The 22,985-nt window shown below is 41.6% G+C and overlaps 1 protein-coding gene across 3 annotated transcripts in view; it reads right to left on the minus strand.

Annotated features, from left to right (window-relative positions):
• Nucleotides 1-22,985, minus strand: part of TAF3 (TATA-box binding protein associated factor 3) — a 119,710-nt gene that overhangs the window by 20,256 nt on the left and 76,469 nt on the right. For all 3 annotated transcript variants that reach the window (XM_075081642.1, XM_075081644.1, XM_075081645.1), the window contains 2 exons: nucleotides 7,405-9,221; nucleotides 2,358-2,440 (listed from right to left, as the gene is read on the minus strand). In XM_075081642.1, the coding sequence (XP_074937743.1) occupies nucleotides 2,358-2,440; nucleotides 7,405-9,221 (1,900 nt within the window). The remainder of the gene's footprint in view (nucleotides 1-2,357; nucleotides 2,441-7,404; nucleotides 9,222-22,985) is intronic.

Genomic DNA, 22,985 nt, shown 5'->3' on the forward strand with positions numbered 1-22,985 from the left:
TTCAGAGGTCCGAGCCACACTCACAGCTACGTAATGCTTTGCCTCAGAGCCGTTTCATAATAATCACAACACATGAAAATTAAAATACACTCCGAGTTCAGGCTGAATATTAATTGTTGAGGATGAAAGCAAAAGTATTATTTAGAGCAGGGCACCTCTACTGTGAGCTCTGCCGCATTAGACACCAGATTGACAGGCAACGCAAAACAGTTCCCAGAGCCACGTGGTGCGAACTGTATTTACTTGTGTAACAGCAAACTTCTTCCTGGATTTTGCCTTGGAATACTATGACAAATCCTAAAAGCTATTATGAAGTTCCGGAAGTTCTTGTTTGCCATCAATTAGAAGGTGCAACTGGGTGATACAGCTGTTATAATGGGACATCAGGGTGCCAGTATGGTGGGCAGTGAGGAGAGATATTTAAGGTAGAAAAGGGAAACCAGAAAACAGCTAGAGGTGGAACATTAATGACTCAAACCTTGTTAGGTTACACAGCCTAAGCCAACCTCAAGGACAAGCGTCTCATGGAGAAGATGAAGTTCCCCTCCTAGGCCCAGTACAGATGCTGCAGAGAGCTGGAGCACAACCACTTTTTAGCATTTCCTACCAGCTGCCTCCAGGACTCCCTGGCCCCTGAATATCTTGGCCCTGGTGTTTAATTCTCCCCTAATTTGTCTAGAAACTTTGAGCTAAGTCTGCTTTGTGCATCTCCCATCCTGGAGTTGGGGTCTAAACTCTGGGCTCTGCCATGCTATGGATCACAACACCTGAGGCCCTCCGATGGTGGTCAAGGTGCCACTAAACACGCACAAAGGAAACTGCGATAGAAGCGAGTTTCCCAAAAGGCCATAAAACAAGATGTCAGTATCTCTGAGCCACTCTGGGCTGGCGGGGCTGACAATGATGTACCCATATGATTTGTTGCAAGCAGATGGAGTCTGAAGTCTCTTCTCAAAATGTGTGTGGGTATGAGAAAGACTGGGGTGAGATAAGATGGGAAGCAAAGTCAACTCTTGGGTGCTAAAATATGGCTTCAGAACTTCAATTTACAAGTTCTGCCTTGAAAATATGACTTTATTTTCTCCATATAAACACTTGTACAGTCCTTGAAAAGGAGGATTTTAGAAGTATTCACAGGTCCTCAAGGAGGAAAATGGATTTGTGGGCTTTAAAGGGACAGTCTGTCCAGCCATGCACGTTCAAATCATGCACAGCAGGACAGGCAACTGTTCTGAGAAACCTAGAGCTTTTGTACAGCCATCTGAGGTGTAGAAATTTCAGATCACCCTCAAATATTGTGAAAGGAAGAAAGCAGAAATGGTTGAAGAGCAGGAAAAAGCCCTGATATTTGGGGTGGGTGCTTCCCATAGAATCCAAGAATGACCACTTCATTCTTGGTAGCAACTTCAAACCAGTAAAACTCAGAGTTACCTACTGAGGAGGAGTAGGACAGCAGAGAAAAACAGAATAATCATCAAAGATGCCATTTAACTTACAAAACAGAAAAATTAGTGATTAGGAGATTTAGTTCAGAATAGCTATAAAAGAGAAACAACTACATTAGCCATATTTAATGTGATGAATGGAAAGGAAAATTCTGTTTGGTGCTCATGTTTGCCAGCAGACATGAAACTGTGCTCTGTGCCATTAAACACACAAGAAACCTGATTAAAAGAAACCCTTCACATACAACATAGTACCAGCCTAAAAAGCCCAGTGACGCATGGTTTCCCCAGCCTCTCCAGCCACCTGTTTATGCTGTATGATCTCACGATAGGGATCATCCTATTTATGTTCATACAGTACAAAGTAACTATTATTTGTACAACAGTACCCAGTAATTAGGGAGCTAATGAACCAACATTTGAAACGCGTTAGGTACACTCATGAATAATCATCAACAGTTATAATAAAGCAGACGCGTCTAAAGGAATTTCAACTGTTATAAGTATAAAACAACTGTTAGGGAAGAGCATTATGAAATTTAGCTGTAGGTTATGCTAGGGATAACCATCCATTACAGAAACCTCACTAAATGTCACTGGAGGCATCATACAAGTCTAGATGGAGGTTTGTAAGCCATGCCCTCGAAAGGCACAGAGTAGGAAACACAGTAGGACGGACAGAAGATGATGGGTCCCACTTAGAGAGTAGCAGGAAAAGGGCAAAGTGTCAAAAAAGTTTCTACTGGTAAGTGTTCTGCTTGGTTTTTTGTTAGAACAGTCAAAAGACGTCATAGCTCTATAAATATCATTTAAACACTTAAATTTTAAGTGTTTCCCACTGAAAATAATACAAGTGACAGAGGGTGAACTCTGGTAAGCATACAACCTGCAGATGGATTTTTTCATACTTACATCTTGTCTTGGCCTGCACCCACTCTTAATGTCAGCCGAGGAATAACCGGTGATGGAGCTGGAACAACTGGTTCCACCTTTATCTGTGCAAGGGAACACAATCGTCAATCAAAGACTGCAAGCAGACTCCCAAAATATATTAATTACATGAAAGCATCAATGGAGTTAACCACATAGAGTATATCAGCTTAATGAAACAGACCTATGACAGACTGATCACCGCTCTCTCACGCTTCATGTTGGAGCATGGACGGTCAGAGTTTGCTGGGAGCTCCCAGCAACAGCAAATCACAAATACGAATTCTAGACTAAGAAGTCCGCCTGAAATTTCACTGCATTTGTACCTGCTCACACACTTTGTTAACAAGTTTTCCCAATTTAGTATTTTTCTAGAGACACAAAACCCCCCAGTATGTTTCTGAACGATGACATGAAATGCTTTGACCTTAGTACTCAAACTTGATAGGTGCCCACTGGTGTTTGCGCTTTCTTCTGAGATTTAAATTCAATTATTTCCCAGGTTCATCACATAAGAAGCAAAAAAACCCCAAGCACCAACACTGAATACTTCATGAAAGTGCTTATCCACATAGGTGTAACGGAGACACTGCCTTCTAATGCAATTAGGCTGAGGTTTCTAACGGCTGTATTTCAAATGGCCTGGTTTCCAGCCTGCCTATCTGGTGGAGTTTAGACCACTTGATTATGTCCTTAAACTCTTTGAGCCAGTATCTGTCAAAATTACCAACGGCCACGGACCTACTGCTTTGCGAAACCTGGATAGAATCGTCTCAGATTTTAGAGTTGACATTGTAATGATTCTCCATAAATAAGTTGCTCAACTTATATCCATATAAGAAGTGTATATACATTATATATATGTGTATTTTTATAGAAAGAGAGGGAGAGTGATCTAATTTTGAGCATGTGTGTCATCACATTTAATAAAATAACCACTTAGCTGAATCTGGTCCGGGAACTTAAAAGAGACAAAAGTAGTATGCACACACAAAATGGAAACTCGAGCAACTCTCAGTGGGAGAAATCTGTTTTAAACAGTTTCCAGAAAGAAAGGGAGGGCAAACAATCATTTCAAAGCACAGAAAGCAGTGCAGGAGACAGCAGGCCAGAGTGGGAGGACTCAGTTAGGACTTACATTGAGGAACGATAATGACAAAGTCCCGTGCCGCGCACCTTGCCCAAAGAATCGGAGCTGCTCGTTAGGAGATGCCTACTCCAGAGAGCGAAGGGCTGCAGCCTGAGGAGTATTTCTGTTTTGACACAGTCAACCATGATTTTCAATAAAGCTCCCCATGGATATATAGCAGTCCATAGACCTCTCTCTACGCTTTTGTTTATACAGCAGGATTTCTTTGTTGTGTCATTCCCCTGGAGTGTTGCAAGAGCTTTTTTCCTCTGGAGCTCCTAATGCCTGCAACAATTTCACTGCCACTTTCCGTAGGTAAGCCTCATAACTGCTTTCCCAGCGTCTTAACCTGTAGCACTGTCCACCGGATAGAGGCACAGAATTGAACCCTGGCTACAGGAGGCTCAGGCACGTGGCTTTGCACACACACTATCCTACCTCTTTTCCCGCAGGTTTCTCCTCCTCTGTAGTGCCTACTTTGAATACAAAACTTCCGGGGACAAGCATCGCTGCTTGGCTTCCAGCACACAGCACAGAAAGCCACCTGTGTCATCCACCCTTTGTACAAAGCTCCTGTGTATTATTATTTGTATATTACCAAGATGTTCTACACAATGGTGGTGTGGGCTCATGTGGCAAAAGAAAAGCATGTAAAACACCTCTTTACACTCAGATACCAACACAGCAGTCTGCTGTGAGAAGAAAACTGGGCTCCACGACAACCCCAGATCTTATCCTTTGATATAGGAGGAGAGGAAGCATCTTTCTACAACGGAGATTTGTGTGTAGGGTTTGCACAACTGCAGCAGAGGGAAAATTCAGGAGCATTCACAGTTCTGTCCTGGATATCCTGGTCTTCCTCTACATCAACAACAGGATTTCGATTCACAAATGAGGGCAGGTTACTTTGGGGCATCTCCGGCAAGCCCTGCCCTGATGCAAGGATGGCTCCATTTCTCATGAAGCAGTTCCTCAACTACTTTAGTTTACAGCTCAGCGTATTAAGGTTAGCTGAAACTGGGTCAGCAGCTGCCTCGTGAGCTGCGCAGTCACTCCTACAGCATGCCCGGTAATCTCCATCCTAGAAGTGGGGTGTAACTGTTTCAAATGTCTGCTTTTAATTTGGAACTGCGTGCGAGGCAGCGCCCAGCTCACTGTCTCCTTTTCTGGCTCCAAGGGCAGCACCCCAACACTTACTGCAGAGCACCGAGCTGCAGGCAAGCCCTGCGCAAAACTCCTCCTCCTCCTCGGTCCCACCACCGAACACATCTAGCGTGCAGCCTTCAGCTCCTGCTTTCTGCCATTTATGCAGCGTATTGGTTGCTGTCTGGGTCTTCCAGCAGCTTGGGGCAAAATTACAGGGAGAACTTGATAAAAAGCTTCAATTCCCCAACAGGCTGGGGTGCACACTTACATAATAATAACTATAACGATACTGAAAAATGGAAACATTACCGTTGAGTCACTCTGGTTTTTATTTTTTAAAGTGTTGCAATATTAGAAATAGAAATCTGGTATTTTCTACTAGCCATCAAAAGCTGAAACTGCAGCTAGCCCACAAACTCAGCTTTCAGGTTGCACTTACGCCTCCGAAGCGGATGCACTGCGGAAGGTTAAGCATCCGAGCAGTAACTTGATCATTTGCTCTTACAGCACAACCGCTGGCTAAATAAGTCATTGTGTGATCTAAAAGCTAAATTAAGGAAACATGTACTTTTAGGGGTTAAAACGAAAGAGCAGCATTCTGGAGTAATACTGGGTATTTGGGCCAGCAGAAGAGCATTTACAGTGGATTACTAAGCTTCCCAAATCACCAAAGAGGTAAAGTCCAGCAATATAAGACTCCTTTGTAGCTAACTAAAAATACATTGTCAGTGGATTTGTCCAGTTTTATGTATAAGCAATACTTCTTTCACCTGAACTAATACTAGTAGTCATATAAGCCCCTTATTGCCATGTGCTGCATTTTTTTTGCTAATCTTCAAGGATTTAGCTTCTTTGCCACATACCTCAGGGCACCAACTGATAAAGCTCTAACTCTCCATTTTTCCAGGACACCAGCAGTGCGGCCTTGCAAAAAATGAAAATCGCTCAAGAGATTTAAAGGGGAAATTTATTTTTAAAATCCTGACTTGCAGCAAAGAGGTGGATTTAAAAAAGCTTATCTATCAAGAATCAGTTTAAATTTTAATTCTATCTGGGGACTCTTTCATGCATTCTGGCTTTAAAGTTTATCTTTTGACAGGGACTTTTTGCCAATGTAATGGGCAGCTTTGTCAATTTAATTTGTCCAGGTTTTTATTACTGTTGAACTCCTTTTCCTAATATATATATGTTCAGTCTGTACCAAAGCTTCGCCAGTTTGTATTTGTTTCTGCACCTGTTATATTGCTCTAAAGCAGGCCAGATATAGAGGTTTGCAGAAGAAATGCAAAATCAAATGTATGAAAAACAAGCAACTAATTGTCTATAATGTATATAAACGTGTTTAACTTAAATAGAAATCTCTGCAGAAATCCTCAGTGAAATACTGACAAAACATCTCAGGCAGGAGGGGCAGACAGACAACATGGGGAATCCATGGAAGTGCTGCTGCTCTCTAAAACCGGACATCAGATTAACAGGGACAACTGGACCGTCCTTTGCCCATCACCGATTTATCCACAGCAAATGTTAGTTCTCCAGATCACCCGGATTCTGCAGTGAAAAACCATTTGTCAACTTAAAAAATATGTAAAGTTTTGAAATCGGCAGTTTGTTTCAAGTCCAGCAGGCAGCACGACAGGGTACAGTGGGAAAAAAGGCAAGTGAGGAATGCTCCAAATCCGAGCTTGTACGAACTGAGTATTACACTCAAAGCAGGATGTAAAGAGCATCTTGGTAAAACCAGAACTTATATAGTGCTTCCTAATGCTAAGGATAGAGATTTAGGAAATCCTGTAGCCAAGGTTATCACAATCTCTTGTCTTCCTTTTTCCTTTTTTTTTTTCAATATTAACAATCTAATGCGTATTATAAGGTGAAGTGACAAAAAATTAGAGCAAACCCTGAATTAGGGGAGCCGTTTCTAATGGGATTTCAAATCTGATAACATGCAAATATGCTGGTTTCATTTCTTAAATATTAAATATACTCTCAAGATTAGGTGATATTGGAAAGAAGAAATTATCTTTGGCTGATGTAAATCAGTAAGAATTACAGGAGTGGAAGGAGCTCAACCCACTTGAAAACCAGCTCTCCTCTCCTCTCTCTCAAGCATAAGACTCAAAACGAAAGGTGACATTTGAACATTTAGACCATAATTTGAAAACGATTTTCATACTTCAAACAAATTGGAGCAACAAGGGGGCGGTCTTGCTAAGAGAGGGTTCAGCAGCTCTTCTGAACATCTGAGATAACTGGCAAACTTGTTTATTTGAAGGCAGTCTGGTTCTCATTTCTGTGCACCTAGTAATTTACAGACTTCTACCAGCTTTGAAACAGTAGACTTTTAGATACTAAATTTAAAGTTTATATGGAAGGTATGTGGTTGCTGGCCCTACTAGTGGAAATCTACAAACACAGTATGTGCATTGCACACTACATACGTTTGTTGTGTGTGTGCCGTCATTGAGTCTGAGCCCTGGCTTTTCAAAGTGAAAAGTGAGTTGAGGAACACCAGAAAGTCATTCTCACATGTCAGCTTCACCAAATTGAACTTCCATTGTCTTGTCTTCCAAAGACGTGGGACAATCCCTGAACTCTTGGCGACTGCCTTCCTTGAGGCTGTTATTTTTAAAAACTACCAAACCTGTAACCGCACAACTCCTCAAAGCTCTTAAACAATGCTCAGCAGGAAATACAGGAATCCATGTGCATTTTCAAGCGAGTATGCCGTCTCAACTCAACTAAACAGCTTACCTTTTCGTGTTTGTGTTTCTCTTTTTCTTTCTCTTTCTTCTCTCGTTCTTTCCTCTCCTTTTCCTTCTCCTTCTTTTCCTTTTCTTTGTCCTTCTCCCTTTCTTTCTTTTTCTTCTTCTCCTTTTTGTCTTTCTTCTTCTCTTTTGGTTTCTCTTTGTCCTCAAACAGTTTTTCAGGAAGCATTGGAGACAAGGAAGGTAACATGCTGGGAAGCCTCATGGCAGTTGGTGTGCTGAACAAGGGCAAAGACATTTCTTTGGGAGGTAACACAAGAGGTGCTGATGGAACCTTTATCTTATCTTCCTTACCCTTATCTTTAAGTTTCTCTTTGTCTTTCTTATCCTTGTCTTTTTTACCTTTCTCTTTCTCTTTCTTTTTATCTTTGTGTTTTTCTCTCTCTTTTTTGATATTGCCATCTTTCAACTTTACTTTTGTGTCAGCATCCTCAAAGTCCTTTAGTTTGAATTTATAGGGATCAAGATCATCCTCTTTGAGTAGTTCCTTCCACTGAAATTTTGCTTCCTTGTTTCCTTCCTTGTCTTTATCCTTCTCCTTGTTCTTTTCCTTCTCCTTGTTCTTCTCCTTGTTTTTCTCTTTATCTTTTTCCTTTTGTTTTTCTTTCTTCTTCATTTTTGTCTTCAGCTCCTTTTTCAACTTCTTTTTCACTTCTACTGATGAAGCCAACTTGGTTTTCTCCTCATAGACTTTGAGAAGAGGTTCTGGAGTTGGCGGTGAAGCAGAAGGTGAGGAGAAATAAGTGAAGTTGGTAGGTGGATTGGAAGGTGTCCCCATGTTTGCCTTTCGAATGACTTCATCAATCGAGTCATCCATTGTCCATGAAATGTCTGAACTTGAAGTCCCACCTGAGGGAGGTATTGGAGTTGCTCCTGCCTTATTCGCATTATTGGCAGAAACAGAAGGTTTAGGGGTTGTAGTCTCTGAAATAGAAAGTCTTTTAGGGCTGGTAAAAATTTCCCCTTCTGATTCAGAACCAGAGGAAAACTCAAAGGGATCCGGTTCTCGTTCTGCACATGCACGAGCAATCACAGCATCAATGGAGTCATCAATGGTCTTGTCCATTACCAGTACTTTCTTAGTCTGGTTTTCAATATTTGGCTTGGTGGCAGGCTCAGGTGGCGTCTGCCCTTGTTTTACTTGAATGTTTTCCTTTCCTATCTTGTCACTTAATGCAGCCAGAGGGGTTCTACTTGGTGTTTCAGGCTTGACAGGTGGTTGGGGAACATGAGCAGGAACCTTTGGACTTTTAGGACTTTTTGGGCTCTTGGCGCGACCTGGTGACTTTTTTTCTTTGGATCCAGTTTTTGGTGAACGTATGGGACTCCCAGTTACCACTGGTGAGGGCGTAGTTTTAGGTGATTTCGTCTTCTGTCCTGGAGAACTTGTTTTGGATTTTGTTTTGGGCACAAATGGCTTTGCCTCTAAAGTTTTGGGGGTTGGCACTTGCGATTTTGCGATGGGAGCCAACATTGGTGGTTCTGGAGAAGGAGGGGCTAAGTCTGTACTGTCCTGAACATGAACTGGAGAAAGCATTGGTGGTACTTTTTGAGTATTTATTGAGCTAAGAGGCTCACGTGGTTCCAAAGCTCCGTCCAAGGTGTCCCCTTTGGAAACCGAGAGTTTTGGCCGTTTTACAGGTGGAAAATCCTCAGCATCAGGACTTTCTAATGGTCTCTTGCTCAAGTAGTTCTCATCATTAATTGCCTCATCCTCTTCCATATCTCCTTCTTCTTCCAGTGGCACCTGCATGGCCTCTGCAGATGTACCTCCATCGGTAGGCACCTGTTCCTCTTCCTCTTCTGTAACAAAAAACATTTTAAAAAGGCATTAGGATAATTAAAAATGGGTTTTACAGAAACAAATAGACATCAGAGCAAATGTTCACATGTATCTCAGCCCCTAAGAGATAACTGACCACCGAACAGCTTCCTACTGGTCTACTTGGAAGGAAAGCATGGCATCTCCTCTGTCTTGCATCAGCCAACATCACAACTGGCGGGTGCCCTCATCGCAGTGCAACGTCAAACCCACAAGCAATGGATATGAGGGCAGAGCTCACCAGTGATGGCAGACCTTGTAAAGCAGGTCCAAAGTGTCAGTTCTACCTAAAAACGTCCTGATTATTTCTTACTGCAGTTGTTGGGATTATTATAACTCAAACCTGCTTCATTCATTTTAAATGAAGGGAGAGAGGTTGAAGCATTTTTTGCTGTAACAAAGCGGACTGCAAAGCATACATCAAAGTAAAATTCACTGGAATTAGCTTTCTTGCTTATATATCACAATTTTGACTGCAGATTAACTACTAGGAAAATGTCTTCCTAAACCCAGTTTGTTTTTCCTGAAGCAGCACAGTCTGAAGGTTAAAGCAGAGGACTAAGCCTCATTCAACCTGCCAGGTCCTGTCTCCGATACCATCTTAAGAGCTTGCTGCACACGGACATTATCTGTTATGATTATGTGGGAACACCCCAGCATTGCGTGTGTGCGTTGGTTTGGAGCAGGAGCGTGCCTTTGAAATGCATCCCCGCTTACTGTTGTTTTGTTTGCATCATGGAACAATCCTGGCGCGCACATGCTGGCTTCCTGCTATAGTGAAACCAACATGAAAGATAGGTTGCCAGAGGAATACACCTAATGTGTTCCAGTCCCAAGCGGGCGTTCAGGCTATGAGACCGAAAAAACAGCTTCTGAAAATAAGATAAACCTGAAACATGCACAATGTGGACCTCAGGCACTAACTGTTTCGAGCCAGCGGGGACACCACAAGTGTGATTGGTTTTTTTTTTTTTTTGTTTAATAGCGATTTTGTTTTTCCTGCATATAACACCATCTTCAGTCCTACACATGTGACATTATGGTGCAGAGAAAGGAGAAAATGCACTTGAGATCTCCCAGCAAATCCACGGCAGGTTTCAGAAGAGAACCTCTGATGTCCCCAACCACAGCCAAGCACTTTATCCTCTTGGATATACTTCCTCACTTTCGAAATGGAATTATCCAAGCACGAAAAAGGATTCTTAGTCTGGAATAAGAACGAGCAAACCGGCATTAACCTGACATATTTATATTTGCTGTAATTACATCATTACACCTATGGTGGGTTAACATTCCTGCGTAGAAAAGCTCACTTCACTTTACCCCATGTCTCTGTTTACCCACCTGCAAAAACGCATGACATTTTGTCTAGCAGGGTTTCTGCGGAAAGATATCAAGTGCCCTAAGATTCTCACATGAAATATGTAATAAAAAACATTTACTACGACAGCAGATAAAACCCAACTTTTTAATGAGCAGGTGGTTTTAAAGAAGCAATCACTGAGAAACTTATAACACTAACACCATTTAAAGCTTCGTAAGACAGCATCTTTCTGAAGTATCTCTTTTCGAGCCGTTTATTTTCAGGTTTTCTGTGCTGGTGTTTCTCTACTGTAATGTGTCAATGCTCTGATTTAGGAGAGTTGAGTCAAGAGCCCTGGGCTGCAGCACAAATCTTGCCAGCATCACAAATTAAGTAAAATGAGCTAGCAACTCTGGCTTTTGCCAGGGCCCAGAGGATTTACAGCAGCCAGCCCAGAGAGGAGACTTTGCCTGAGGATAAAGTCTTAGCCTTCCGTGAAAAACAGAAATGTTAGGGAGTTAGGTTTTGCCTGGCTGGGCACTGACATTAAATTTTTTAAACTGCAAAGTTAAGAGTATAACTGAGAAATCACTGTGGACCGAGCCTGCACCTGCTATGGGGGGAAAAAATCTGCTTCCAGATCATGGAAGTCATTTCAATCTCTGGTTAAGCTGTTGCAGAAATCAGCTGCCTTCATCTGCTCAAAACTGTTTTGGGGATGAAGAATTAGCATTCATCAAATGTCATACCGCATGGGTTGCTACCGAGCAATTCTTTCCCAACCCCAGTCAACCCAGTTTGCTACTGAGAGTTTGTTTTCAATTAAAATTTTAAAGAGTGATAAAATTTAAAACAAACACCATACTTTAAAATCAGGATTTAGAGAAGTCTTCTGCCTCAGCTACAAGATGAAAAGTGTAGCCAAATTCAAACATTAGGAAAGAAGGGGTTTGATCATGCAGACTTTAAGAGATAGCAACAGAAACCATTTTAATGTAAAAACCATGGGGATAAAAAGAGTCAGTAAAGGAGAAGAGAAACTACTGCAACAAGCAGTGAAAAAAATTACATTTACTAGAAAAAATCAGCACATTTATTTGCTAAAGATTTCTGCCCGGTGTCCGCTTAAACAGCCATTCTGCTATACCATGTCTCACGGAAGTGCACTGCAATATTTCATATTTTTGTAACTCCTTCCTATCCCAAGGTGCTTCTCATGTTCTACCTACTCAGGATTGCAGAAAACCAGCAGCTGCTGGATCAAAGGTGAAAAAACAATTTCAGAGGAGGTTTGGAGAACAGAGACCGGAGTTTTGTACAATAAAAAAAGAGCAATGCTTATTTTTTTTTTAATAAGGCCAAGTAAAGTTTGCAACGGGACCACAAAGTTTCTGTGATCTTGTGTGGGGATGCCAGGGAAGGGCAGGAAAGGTTAAAGTGCAGTTTGTAGAGGTGAGACTAGAAATCGGGGTGTCTTGGCTCCGGCTTTCATGCACATTCCTGCAAGCCACAAAGACAACTTAGTAAGGAAGCAGAAGCATTACCATCCCTTTTATACGGACTTGGATTCCCCAAAACATCTGGAAAAAATTGCCTGGGTCAGTCCTGAACAATCCAGGGACTAAGGAAGTTCACGAGCACTTAACTACTGACACACATTCACCACTTTTCAGACACGCTCAGATGACAATCTGGAATCCTATCGTGGTCAAATGAAACCCAAATTTCTCTTGGAATAAGGCCACGGGCTGATCCTCAGCGAGGACTGGTTTTCTGCCAGGCAGCGGCTTTCAAACCTGAGCCACCACAGCTGTGACCGTGGCAGAAAACAATGAAGCAGGTTTGGTTTTTATTTTGGGGGGGAGGGTTAATTAGAGAAAGTGAAATCTCTGTCTTACATTCAAGAGCTACAGGCTTTTTTTCCTCCAGAAGGATTCCCACAGGAGCAGGAACCAAATATGGGAGAATACCAACTTTTAAGTGCAATCTGCTTGACTTGGCGATGAGCATTTAAAAACACGCAGCCTCTTTTTCACATTTGTCCATCTCATTCACGCCCCGGCACTTCTCAACGCACAATCCTTTGTGCACAGGACTGCTTTTTAACTCTCTTTACTGCCATCTCCCCCTATCTCCAGCCACCTTATTAATGATCCGACTCTTGAGTTAGCATCTATAGGTCAAATGGATATCACCTCGGCCATCTGCCCTAATAACTCTCTCCTGTAATGAAAGGAGACTAGAGCTGTTTGGGAGGTTTCTCAAGATAACAGATACCTCTTTTTTTTTTTGGTTGTTGTTAGAGAAGTCAGTGCTGGATCAATATTAATGCTCACATTACTAAAGCTATACAGAGCGATTGTTTATTATGTCAGCCGGGCCCATGTGCAGAGCTGGGGTTCAGACGATGCGCAGGTTACAGAAGGGATGGGTTCAGCCATCGCAGCCCAGCCCCGAAGGTGAACTTGTCCAACGCTGAAATAAAACAAACTGACAGCCGTTAGCACGCTGCTTCTGAGAAAACTGTTAAGACAGCGTTTCTGGCCAGAGCGTATTAGGATGTGTAACATCACCTGCATCTATGTAACAAGGCAAGTTCTTCACTTTCATGAAAGGATGATTTTGAAGTTAGGGAAGGAAGGAATCCACTCCTCTCTTGACACGGGTCTGCAGCACGATCTCAGGCAGGTCACACTATGTACTGTCACCTTCCCGTCTGACAAGCGATGATAATTTCATCTCACAGAGGTGCTGTGAAAGCTGAACTTGGTAAATATGTAGCTCCTCAGGATCTCTGGACAGAAAGTATTAGAATCCCAAACACAAGTCGTGGGGATCTGTCACCACTTCAAACACTGGAGAATTTCTTAAGCTGAATAGTTCAGGCAAGAAACTAGAACTCCTGCACCTTTTTAATGAAAAACCACTAAAGAAGCACAAATTTTCTTTCTTTGTACATCATGTTTCTGTAGCACAGCAGGAATTCCAAAACCAAAGGTTTATTGAGTGTGTACCTTCTTAATTTGGCCACGGCTCAGTTTCAGGCCATTAATACTCCACACTTCAGTCATGAACTTCTAAGTTCACAATGATCGAGGGACTACTTGTCCCTAAATCTGACACAGGGGTACAAAGGAACAGAAATTCTGCCTTTATTGCAGAAAAAAGAAGTGCAATCACCCGTAGCACACTATCGTGCTCTCCTGACTGCCTCATTAGAGGAGGCTGCACACGTTGCTCTTTCAACAACAGGTCTGATGAAAGTGAAAACAGGAAAAAATAGATGCAAAACTCTTCTGATTGAAGAGAAACACACCTGTGTACAGACATTCTTCAAGCAAGAAAAACTATGACATACATATATACATATTAAAAAATATATATAAAATTAAAATTGTCATCATCTTGGTCATTACCAGACTTTTTGCTTGGTAGCTTCTGAGATAGCAGCGTAAGCACTTACAGCCAGTCGATGTCCTAAGGAACATGGCCCAGACCGGGACAGACAAGATCTCTACCCAGTTACTGACCCTGCCAAAAACTGTCACTTGGCCGGTATTTGATTTAAGCAAAGTTCCAGTCTCTCTTCTGGAAACTGGATTAATATTTCCCTATGTCACAGGTTGGTGGTAGGATAAAACCACCTGGCTAAGACCTGGAGATCTAAGAATAAACCAGTATTTCTTAGGTACAAGATGAAGCCGAGTCAGATGTGCTGGCCTAAAGACTGACACCGCTTGCTGAAGAAAGCATAACATGATGTTAGTAACAGCAGCCTCTTACCTCCAATGCAATGGCTAACATATTAATTGCACACATTTCTGGCAGGTAACAGTTCCTGTGGAAGCCAACACTTGTTATTATAATAATGCAAGATTTTGGCATTTGGTATCTGATATTAACTTCAGTATGCCAGATAAAGAGTATCGGCTATCAGAGCAAACCCGCTAGGATACGATTCTGAATGAGCAGATGTTTCCATGTAACCCATACATGCCTATTTTCAATAATGAAATTTGTTCCATAACCCTTTTCTTTTTAAACAGAATTGGAACATTTTCTTTTCTAACGGGATGCACAATGGCCAAGTACAGATCTATCAGTAGATCGCGCATTTCTTTCACACACGGTTCTGCTCGTATCAGGTCTCGCCGCCCCTTTGCACTGCACAGTACCAAGTACCGACGTATGGAAGATGAAAGCGTCAGGCTTTTTAAGGAAAATTAGGACTTGTGAGAGGAAATAATGTGACAGTGCCTGCACTGAAATCTTCAACACATGTTTCTTTCCAAGCACATGCCCCTTACAACCGCATGGATACTGAGCTGAAGGTTTTATACAAAGCGAGCTCGGCCTCTCAAGTGCAAGAAAGGCAGTGATCGTTCCCACCCAACAGATGAAAGTTTTTAGTGGGAAAAAAAATCCCAAACTTCCTGCAGACTTCCAGAATAATTTTCCTATTGTCTATATAAAGCATGAGATTAAGCCAGATACCTTTTGGGAAATTTTAAGTCACTAAGTCAAGAGCTTAACAATCCTATCACATCCTAGTAAGCAGGGGCTTTTGACTTTGTTAAAAGTGAGAAGTTTTTTTCTTATGCCATGATAGGTTTTATCTCTTGAACTTTTAATAACAATGGCCTTTTCCCAAAACAAACAGAAAGTGTGCTTGTAGTCCATAAAGGAAATTAATGGAAGAGCGACAAAATTCAATCCTGATATCCTACAGGCCAATATCCTGAGACCCTAATGCAAAATGGACACACCAAGATATCTGCGATACATTTTGAGCTCAAAATGCCAGATTTCATATAGGTATATGTGTGTGTGTATATATATATATGTTTTATATATATATATATTATTATTATATATTATTTCTCTGCCATATGAACACAACTGAACATTGATGTGACCTGTTTACCAAACGGGCAATACACCAAGAGATTTCTCTTTTACCGTATAAAGGAGATCAACCAACCTATTATCAAACCCTGGCATTTTCCAGTTGACACTTTCTCTGGGAAGAGAGATGGTAAGAGAGCACCATCAAGGAGGTCATCTTCCATGTGTCTCAAATTTTTCCACTGACATTGCCAGCAAGCTCATTCCAGCGCCTTCTCAGTATGTACTAAAATGCAGAAACCACAAATACATAAAAAAAGAGCTTTCAGGTGTGGCTAGTGATTTTGCACACACAACTACAACAGTGAAGAGGATGTTAACGGTGCCTGAAGTTAAGCATCCAGACTCGTTAGTCACACTGGAAACTTTTGGCCCAAATGGCTGGGTGGTGCCTTTGACAACTGGTATTACTCTGGACTGAACCTGGAGGTGTTAAGCAAGGCTGCCTGACATTTATCACTCCAAAAGTAGTTCTTAGCCTGAAGCACTAAGAAGCTACAAGTGGTCAACAACCCCACTCCATCCCTAATGACAAAATACATCCATCCATCTTGAAATACAGAGGATAGCAGTAATCTGGTTCAGGACTCACAAATTTCCAGACCAATTCAGTTACCTCTCCGCCCTGCTGAACAACTGCTTCACAGTCTTCATTAGGCATTTCTTGGTATGAAATCAACAGAGATGAACTTTTGAACATCAGCACAACAGTAAGAAATCCCTAGTTTGCCAGAAACAAATCACAACTACTAAAGCTGTAGTTCTACATCACAGCGTTGCTTTAAAAAGAAACAGTCCTGTCCTTTCTTTTGTTCTGGTTCAAGCGTTTGTGCAGGAGAATGGACTATAACAAGGCAGAGGAAACTCCTGCACCTCCTTTCTTATATCATCACTTTGCCCCTTCTCCATAGTGAGGTGACTTAATGGGCCACCTCAGATGGAAATATATCTGGGGGTGGAAGGAAAAAAACAAAGAGGAAGTATTTTCCTGTCCAGCTGGCAAAGTAAAAAGCCTACCTCAAGATCACACAAGCCTAAGGGTGTGGGAAAGAAGAGCAGAGAGGTGCAGAGCATCGCTCTTTGGGCATCAGATCTTGGCTTAGGGTATAATGTGCAACTTTGGCTTCCACTGCTGCTTTAGGGTGCTGGATGCAATGAGAATAACAGTTTTAAATGCTTACTAGTGGCGGTCCTCATTACAATACTTTTTATAATGTGCAATGTTTATGAAGCCAAACTACCCAGGATTCTTAAAATGACACACCCAGCTTCCTGCTGAAGACAGAAAAACAGCGTTGGCAGATTGTTATCAACTACACTCACAATCTCTCTCTGACCTGACAAAATATCAGTCCTGCACTTGCGCTGCTTATAGCAAGCAAAAAAGTGTTTCTGTCTAAATACAAAGAGGGAGACTTTATTTTCTCTTCGGCTTTTTAAAACGGTTTTTGTAGATCACACATACATACATGAATAAATGCCCGTGCATGGCAGTGCTATGCTAATGTGTCTGGAGCTGTTATGCAGACTGTGGATGGAGAGTAAAAGCAACCACAGAAGCATCTTTAGGAAGTGATCGAGCAAGAAGACGCATGGGAACCAGCCAGCTCGCTATCAGCAGGGCAGCCTTGGTTCGGTCACTTTGGTGTCGCCCTGAATTACCTGTGATTGAGTCTCTCCCCTGAAATCTGCAGAACAGAGCGTGATGTGAAAACCACCGGCGTCTGATCAAAACACAGAGCCAGGGACAGAAAAACTCCATGACAAAATCTGGATTAATCTGGATGCTTTTTATTTTACTTTTCACTCCCTCTGGAATAAAAAGTCCTTAACAGAATCAGGAATTCGCCCCGAAGTATGCGTGCAGGAGTAGAGGTTTTCTCTTTAAAGGAACATTTTGACTTCTAAAAAATGAAATTATTAGCAAAGACAAGGTAATTAGGCAATGACAATTCATAGAGTACAACCAATCAATAACAGAGTACATTAGCAAGACTGACAGAGGTGTGAAGCCGATACGTTATAAATGGCTCTATACTGACCTGTAAAAATGCAGCATTTCCCTAACATTCGGCACAATAAAAAACTAAAATGCTATATAAGCAAGCCAACCTGAAATGACACCTAGTATTATAAATGGCCTAATCTATATGTTAATACTGTTGTATCACATAACTGCAGCAAGACTAAGATAACAATATGACTTTGGGGTTTCTATGGCTACATCCTGGGCTAACGTGCCTGAAAGGGCTTGCTGCTGACACCACACAAGCTTTCTGAGTGCTTCTCTTTGGTTATTTATGATATGATTTATGATAACGACAACATCTCCTATTTTCTCCCCTCGTCAGATACAATAAATTGCCATCGTTAATCACCGTTCTTGCTTCAGCTATGATTACAATAGTATAATAGGGCCTAGCTATGGTAATACTGTGTATTAAGGTGTTTTTTCCCCCCCTTTAAAGAAATATGCACAAGTAGATCTTTGTAGCCGATGTCAGTACCTGGAGTATTTTAATAATCTTCCTGGAAGTATTCCTGGATGAGAATTTCTGTTATAACTAAAGATTCGGCACCGCTCCTCTTGCAAAGATCGAATTTATGATCTAAAGACTCAAAATCCATGTCGCATTATCTGTATCTAACAATTCTCAAATGTAACACAAGGGGTTTATACGTATTTTTCTTGACAAAAGGAAAGCGGACGGTCAGTCTTTTCACTTTGCACCTCCATATCTAATCTTCCTGGCTGAGCTTTCCAAACCAGCTTTTCAAGTATTACAAATCTTACTAGAAACAAAAACACTGAACCTATATAAACATTTTGAAGGATTTTATAGTGCTTTTCCTTTTATATATTATGGTCTTGTATAAGGAAATATACTGTTTTACCTTCAATAAAATCCTGTGCTAAAAAACCCCAGGCTTTTACAAATATTTGAGGATGCAACAATTTATACCTCCTAGCAGAGGAACAAAACAGGTATTTATTACATTGTGCTACCAGTACTTCTGCCATACTAGTAACTTTTACCTGGCATTGCAGAATTTGTTTGAGTCCTCCACAGATTTGCAACCCACATATGGATTCAGGCACTTGGATTTGGAAGTGAGAAAATACAATGATTATTTAATATCTTATTTTGCGACACTGCTAAAGAAGCCCAGAAATGCCAAGGCATAATTGCCCCATAGACATCACGTACTTCTTTCATCGTGTTACTTCAGACTTCACCCTTTCTTCCCAAAAGTTCAAAATATAAACCCCAAAAGCTTTGCTTTCTGTGTAGCGCACCCGTGACAGCAGAACCGTGGTTTAGGGCACAGGTTCTAGAATTGCTAGAGTTGCATTTCTTGTCCTCAGGAGTCTCAGAGACAGCAAGTAAGAGGCAGACATGATGGCACAGTGGGTATTTTAGATTGTATTAATAAGCATATTTCTATTTATATTGCTGCTATAAATAGCTAACGTGCCCTTCAGCCCAGCTATCATTAGTGTCCTGACTTGATATTGGTTTTGTGGCAAAGGTAGAAGACATGGGAGGGGAGACGGTAGCAATATGGATCAGTGCAGGGAAGATGTTTGATGTGTAAGCAGTAGCATGGAAGAAGTGGGAATATGAAGACAATGGTTTCCTACTGAATGATTAGCTCATCTCAAAGTTCAGAGGATAAACACGGACACTGCTGCGCTAGGTGCGGCGCAAAAGCCAGGTGGAGAGAGAACACCTCTGCCCGAGGCGGTCTGCAATCAGCTACAGTTACCTGCACCTGCCTTGCTTTACCCCCTCAAAAGTAAACCCGGGCTGTTTGGGGTATTAATCTGTTATATACTTGCTCACGTGATGGAGCTTCTGCAAAAATGCATTACCAGAAGGAAGCGTTGGCTCAACGCAACTTAAAGACCATCATCATTCTTGCTATGCAGGAGAAAGATGCAACTTCGCCATCATAGAAAGGCTGTGAGTGTTTATAACACCTTCAAATAACTTTTTATTTCAACAACTCATTTGGCCATTAATTGCCTTTCCGCTCCTCTTCCTATTGCAATTGCGAGGGCACGTTCGAAACCAAATGTAAGCTGCTCAGGGCAAGAACTGTATCTGTATTTTTCAAAGTGCTTTGGTTACTTCTGGGGACTATAAGAAAAAAAAACCAGAGGAGCACGTAGAGACTTTTCCATCCATTTGATTGTCTTCACTGGATAAGAAAGGGAAATTAAGTATTTTTCCAGCAATAAATATTACACAAAAATGAGAAAAGACCGGGGGAAGAGGAAGTTTGTTTTCAATATACGAATTGAGATGTAGAAAAATGTCAATCAGATCCTGGGCAAACGGGAAAGTATGCCCACACTGCTACACCACCCTCGACCTGCGGTATCTATCCATAGTGGCACAGATGAACATATCTCACCAAAATTTAATTACGAAACAAAAAAGCCCTACCACTGACTGGAAGCTCCCACTAGTGCTGACAGAGTCACTGCATCTTCAAAGTAAAAAAAGGCATATTTTGACCCTCTCTCTTAATATACGTGTGCACACCATATGCAGAAGTGTTTATGAAATACTCCAGCTGTTGGGAACGGATATACCAGCTCATTCCTTGAAGGATACCAGCAGCAATTAGGAACGCTTTTGCCATCCAGAGCAATGCGTTTATTTAAATAGTTGCTACCTGAGAAATAAGAATGCAGTTCCAGCTTACGACTGTCTGAACAGCATCCAAAGTCTTCATGAATATGTGCTGACAATGCACACCCCGGGACTTCAGTACTCTGAATTGGTAGCAGAGTGTCTTGGTACATACATGAAACCCCACATTTGCTGGGAGGAATTCTGAGATACAATACGAATCCCATAACAAATATAATCGTCTTGATCTAGCAGAGAAGGAAATCACTGATGATAAGGCTTTAATAAAGCTTGACAAGCCTCAAAATTAAATTTGCTGGGAAGGGTTCACCCCCGAAACAGATACTTTCAAGCTGTCTTCACAAAAGAAGCCAAGGAAAGACTTAAAGAGAGGAAAATGTTTACCTTAAGAGTTTTTTTACTTACAGCTACAAATCCAATTAGTGACTTTCTTTGTCTTTCAGCCCCTCTGCTGTTAGTCTGTATGGGAGCACATGTGTGTCCCTGCCTCTCCCTGTAACCCTGCCCTGCAAAAGGTGCCCATAGGCAGAGAGAAAACTAATCAGGGCGGCACGATCACCTACACAGGGAGACAGCAGCACTTCTCAGGCGGCACTCACCAGCCATCTGAAACCAGATCGGACAGCCCTGTGCTGAGGCAGGTTCAAAACGCTGCTGTCAGCACCGCTGGAAAAAAAGTGCTACGAGAGCAGGGGGTGACCGTGCCGAGTAATAATTCTGTGGGCAGCTTCCCACTCCAGCAAGGAGCTCAATTCAGGAGGCCGTAGGAAAATTTAAACCACATCCAATTTAAAACCTCTGTTTTTTTTTCCAGTGACCTTATAATTTTTCAGGGACAGCTGCTAAAATCTATTGCTTCTTTCCATAGGACCTCATGGATCACAGCAACATCTTCAAATAAATCTCACTTCCAAGGGACCTCAGAGGCTAAAAACAGAGCAAAGGAGTCTGTCAGATGCTCGCACTGTTCAAGAGCTTTTTTTGGGGACAAATGGAAAGACCTCATGGCCTTTTGCAAAGCCACAGCAATGAAACAATCCTACGCTTCTGCAGTTGCTGCGAGCCTTTGCAGGACATTTACGCTATGCAAAAAGCAGTGCAAAAAAACAGAGAAAAAGAATAGAAGAGAGATTGATATCAGAGTCCTGCACGTATGCGAGGAGAGGGGGGCATGAAGGTGAATGATTTGTGATCCCCTCCTCTTGGTATCGCTTGCAATGGATGCAAACTAACAGAGGGTATTTTTGTGGAAACATTAGGCAACTTTAAAAATACTGTCTCTTTTTAGAAATGTTCCAACCCAATTTTTTAAAATAAAAACTTACAGCTCCGACAACCACCGCAAAGCCAACGTTGCGTGATGCTGCACTTTACACTCAACTCACCCTTAAGTACGCAGCAGCCTTCATTTTGATGCGAGGCCTGCCCCAGTGCTCCCAATGACCTTGGCAAAATTCGTAAAACAAAACAAAAACAAGCCCAAAAAACCCCACAAAAAACCCCTTCAGGACCTCAGGCTCTAAAGCTATTTTAGAATTAGCTTTGAATAATTGTCCCACAATAGGAGTTTTCTTGATTAATTGCTTAAGATAAGGCCTCCTTTTCCTTGCTGGCCTCCAGTGACTCCCTCTACTTCCCATAATCACTTTTGTCTCAGTCTCCTGTTCACTGGGAACTGCTAAGAGAAAAATCAGAGATACACCAACTCTATTACCTGAGGATTAGCCAGGAGATAACCCTATGTATTCCATTACTGACCATTATTTGAGTAATTATTCAATCAAGTTTAGACCATGTGAAAGATGCACTAATTGTTTTGCAAAGCTCGCCCAAGCTGTATATCTAAGGGATGCAACTTGTGTCCTTTAATGAAACAAAAATGATGTGCTGATTGCAAAGGAAAATGAGAAGTGGTTTGGTATTGAACACTGTTTTTTTTAAAAAAAAACTAATTAGGCTTAACTAGAAGTTAAGGATCTGTTTTGATCAAGTTTCTGCACAAGCTGGATTGTATACATACTTGATTACAGGAATTTTGCAGGATATTGCTTTTCCATCTGAATTATTTAAAAAATGGTACTCAGCCGTTAGGTTTCTAGCAGTTTATGAGATAAGCATCCTGAATATAGGGAAAGCAGGGATAGTGGAGAAACAAACAAAGAGCCAGTAACCAGCAGACTTAATTTAAACAAGAAACTTGTGCACACACATCAGCACTAGACTCAGAGGGCTTGATACCCTGATTTAAACTGAATTAATGTCTTTTAGCTAAGCAATATTTTTCTTGGACACATGGGAGAAATGAAAAAACCCTAAGAAAACAAATTTAGCAAAGGAATTGGCTTCAGTAGGCAGTTTTACGTAACATTAACTTTCCACTCAGACATAAAAAAAAAATCCTTCATTTTAGAGTTGTTGGATTCCCATGTAATCTTCCCGCTTCCTGGACCTGAGACTGGTACACTACCGGGTGACTCCGTACCGAGAGGGAACTGAGATTCCCAGGGACGACACCTGGTGCTCTACAAAGACCCCCGAAGAAGCCACAAACTAAAGACAACTCTTCATCTTGAGATACAACATTGCCCTTTGCTATCAAACGCAGCAAAACCATTTATAGCTGATGCAAAATTAATCTGTAACTATTTATTTGATCTTTTTGTTGCCACAATTCCTAAACCCGTGGTCTTAAAGCCACTGCTGTTAAATAAAATCTACAACCTTTGTTTTTAAAAGCCCATCAACCTTCCAGCTCCAGCAGATCTCATGTAATACCTCATATAAGCTATTTTCTAGACATAGTTTCCTCGTAACTGTAAGTGCCGCTCTGATAGGTGGGTATAACCAGCCCTCGCTAGCATCCAGGGGGGTAGTTT

The sequence above is a fragment of the Phalacrocorax aristotelis genome, chromosome 1, assembly GCF_949628215.1.
Source record: "Phalacrocorax aristotelis chromosome 1, bGulAri2.1, whole genome shotgun sequence".
NCBI lineage: Eukaryota > Metazoa > Chordata > Aves > Suliformes > Phalacrocoracidae > Phalacrocorax > Phalacrocorax aristotelis.